The 2,500-nt window shown below is 43.1% G+C and overlaps 1 protein-coding gene across 2 annotated transcripts in view; it reads left to right on the top strand.

The window, feature by feature from the left end:
- LOC113817772 (pancreatic triacylglycerol lipase) overlaps window positions 1–2,500 on the top strand; it is a 7,076-nt gene that overhangs the window by 2,061 nt on the left and 2,515 nt on the right. For both annotated transcript variants that reach the window (XR_011398344.1, XM_070118401.1), the window contains exons 2-6: window positions 1–12; window positions 661–777; window positions 1,069–1,677; window positions 1,903–2,035; window positions 2,252–2,378. The exon at window positions 1–12 is cut by the window's left edge and continues 146 nt beyond it. Coding sequence is in view for 1 of the 2 variants with exons in the window: in XM_070118401.1 (XP_069974502.1) it covers window positions 1–12; window positions 661–777; window positions 1,069–1,677; window positions 1,903–2,035; window positions 2,252–2,378 (998 nt within the window). In the remaining variant the exon portion in view is untranslated. The remainder of the gene's footprint in view (window positions 13–660; window positions 778–1,068; window positions 1,678–1,902; window positions 2,036–2,251; window positions 2,379–2,500) is intronic.

The raw sequence follows: 2,500 nt of genomic DNA, 5'->3' as shown, positions 1-2,500 counted from the left end.
GGAGAGACAACGGTAGGGGGGCCGTCTCGTGTGTATGTGTGTTCGTATATGTATGTATCTATATCTGTCTATATATATATGAATGTATGTATGTATAAATACATATACATATACATATATATGTATATGTATATGTATATATATATGTACATATATATATATATATATATATATATATATATATATATATATATATATAGAGAGAGAGAGAGAGAGAGAGAGAGAGAGAGAGAGAGAGAAAGAGAGAGAGAGAGAGAGAGAGAGGTATACATATGTATGCATCTATATATATATATATATATATATATATATATATATATATATATATATATATATATATATATATATATATATATATATATATATATATATATATATATATATATATATATGTATATATATATGTATGTATGTATATATGTATATGGATATATAAACTAATATATATATATATATATATATATATATATATATATATATATATATATATATATTGATGGGGTACCTACACAGCTGGGTACCAGGGCAGTTATCCACGCGAGTTTGTGCAACGACAGAGCTTGAATTACTACAATGTTGAAAAATGTTTTGTTGACGGAGTTTTATGGAAATGCATTTAAAAGAATGATGAATTGCAAGAGAACTTCCCCTCTCCATCAGGACACCTTCCTTACTGCCGACAAAGCTGTCATTGACGCCACGACCTTCGATCCTGCCAAACCCATTAAGTTCATCACCCACGGCTTCATCGACACCGGCAACACTGAGTGGCTGAGGGTGAGTCTTCAGCAGCAGTGGCCATGATTATTTTCGTTTTTAAGGAACAAAATTGTGATGATTTCCAACCGAGGACTTTGTCTAGGACGAGCCATTAGAATTTAAGAGTGGGATGCATATCTGTGAATATTTTTTTTTGGATTCTCAACAAAATACGAATACGAAAGTTATGTTCGTTTCATGGAACTTGTGATATATCCGTTTTCATGTCAGAGCATGTGATATATGTCTTCATGTAACCACAGTAACATACTGAGTTCGGTTATGAAAAATGTTCTTGTGGTTTTCCAGAGAATGGCCAGGGCAATGATAACCCAGGGAGACTATAACGTGATTCGCGTGAACTGGGGAGCAGGCTCTCTGCCCATGTACTACTCTGCCACCGCCAACACCCGAGTGGTCGGCCTCGAGATCGCCTACCTCGTCAACTTCTTCATCGACAATTACGGGGTCGATCCGGCGAACGTGCACCTGATCGGCCACTCGCTGGGCTCCCACGTGTCCGGTTACGCGGGCGAGCGGATCAGCGGCCTCGGGCGCATCACCGGCCTGGACCCCGCCGGACCCTACTTCACGGAGACGCCGAGCTTCATCCACCTGGACGCCACCGACGCCGTCTTCGTCGACAACATCCACACCGACGCCGACACCATCTACGTGCTGGGCTACGGCACGGAGCAGGAGATGGGCAACGTGGACTTCTATCCGAACTCCGGCCACGACCAGCCGGGCTGCGACCCCGTCTCCATCGGCATCGAAATCATTGACGACATCGGCGAGGGCGGCCGAGACCTCGCAGCCTGCAGCCACGACCGCTCCGTGGAACTCTTCGAGGATTCCCTGGGAGAGCCTTGTCCTTACCTGGCGCACGAGTGCATTGATTACGATTCCTTTGAACAGGTATGGACTGAAGATATATTCTTAGGCTCAACTCTTGGAAAGTTTCACTCGTCTTTTTGTATTATCAAATTTTAGTAACTTCAGTAATGGTGCAGCAAATCAGTAAAGAAACGAAGTGAACCTTGTTTGCTTCCTGGAAAAAATTGCAAAGTAGGTCTCTGGCGTTGCTAAACCTCAAACTATAACGTGTTACCTTTATTCTTTGAAAGTCCTTTGCCTCCTCAGGGTCGATGTGCTAGTTGCAACGAAGACAACTCCGCGTGCGCGTTCATGGGTATCCACGCCGACCAGTACACGGCCAAAACCCGAGAGAATGTGAGGATGTATTTTGACACTGACTCAAAAGCTCCATACTGCTGTAAGTATTTTTCTACTCTACAAAAGGGAAGTTTATCAAGTAACTACTTTCTACGAATCTTTACTAATAGTACTAGTGCATTATTACGTTCATCTAAATTCAATGGTCATGAATAATATATGTACTCGGCACTATCAACACAGGCAAATGTCCAAGCCCATGATTCCCCCTTTGCAAAAGTCGTAATTCGCCCCAACGACCCGTCTCTTCCCCCAGACTACCACTACCAGATAGTGATTGACACGGCGCACCCGAAGAACGCCGAGGACTGGGTCCAGGGCCACCTCACCCTGTGGCTTTACGGCGACAACGGCAACGTCATCGAGAAGGTCCAGATCACCAGGTAAGTTCGAGCCACACGAGTCGCAGCCCCTTTCAACCCTAATCTTAATCGCAGCCCCTTTAAACCCTAATCTTAATCACAGCCCCTTTAAACCCTAATTTTAATCGCAGCCCCTTTAAGCC

This window comes from Penaeus vannamei, chromosome 42 (genome assembly GCF_042767895.1).
Source record: "Penaeus vannamei isolate JL-2024 chromosome 42, ASM4276789v1, whole genome shotgun sequence".
Taxonomy (NCBI): domain Eukaryota; kingdom Metazoa; phylum Arthropoda; class Malacostraca; order Decapoda; family Penaeidae; genus Penaeus; species Penaeus vannamei.
This window is presented reverse-complemented; position numbering and strand designations above follow the sequence as displayed.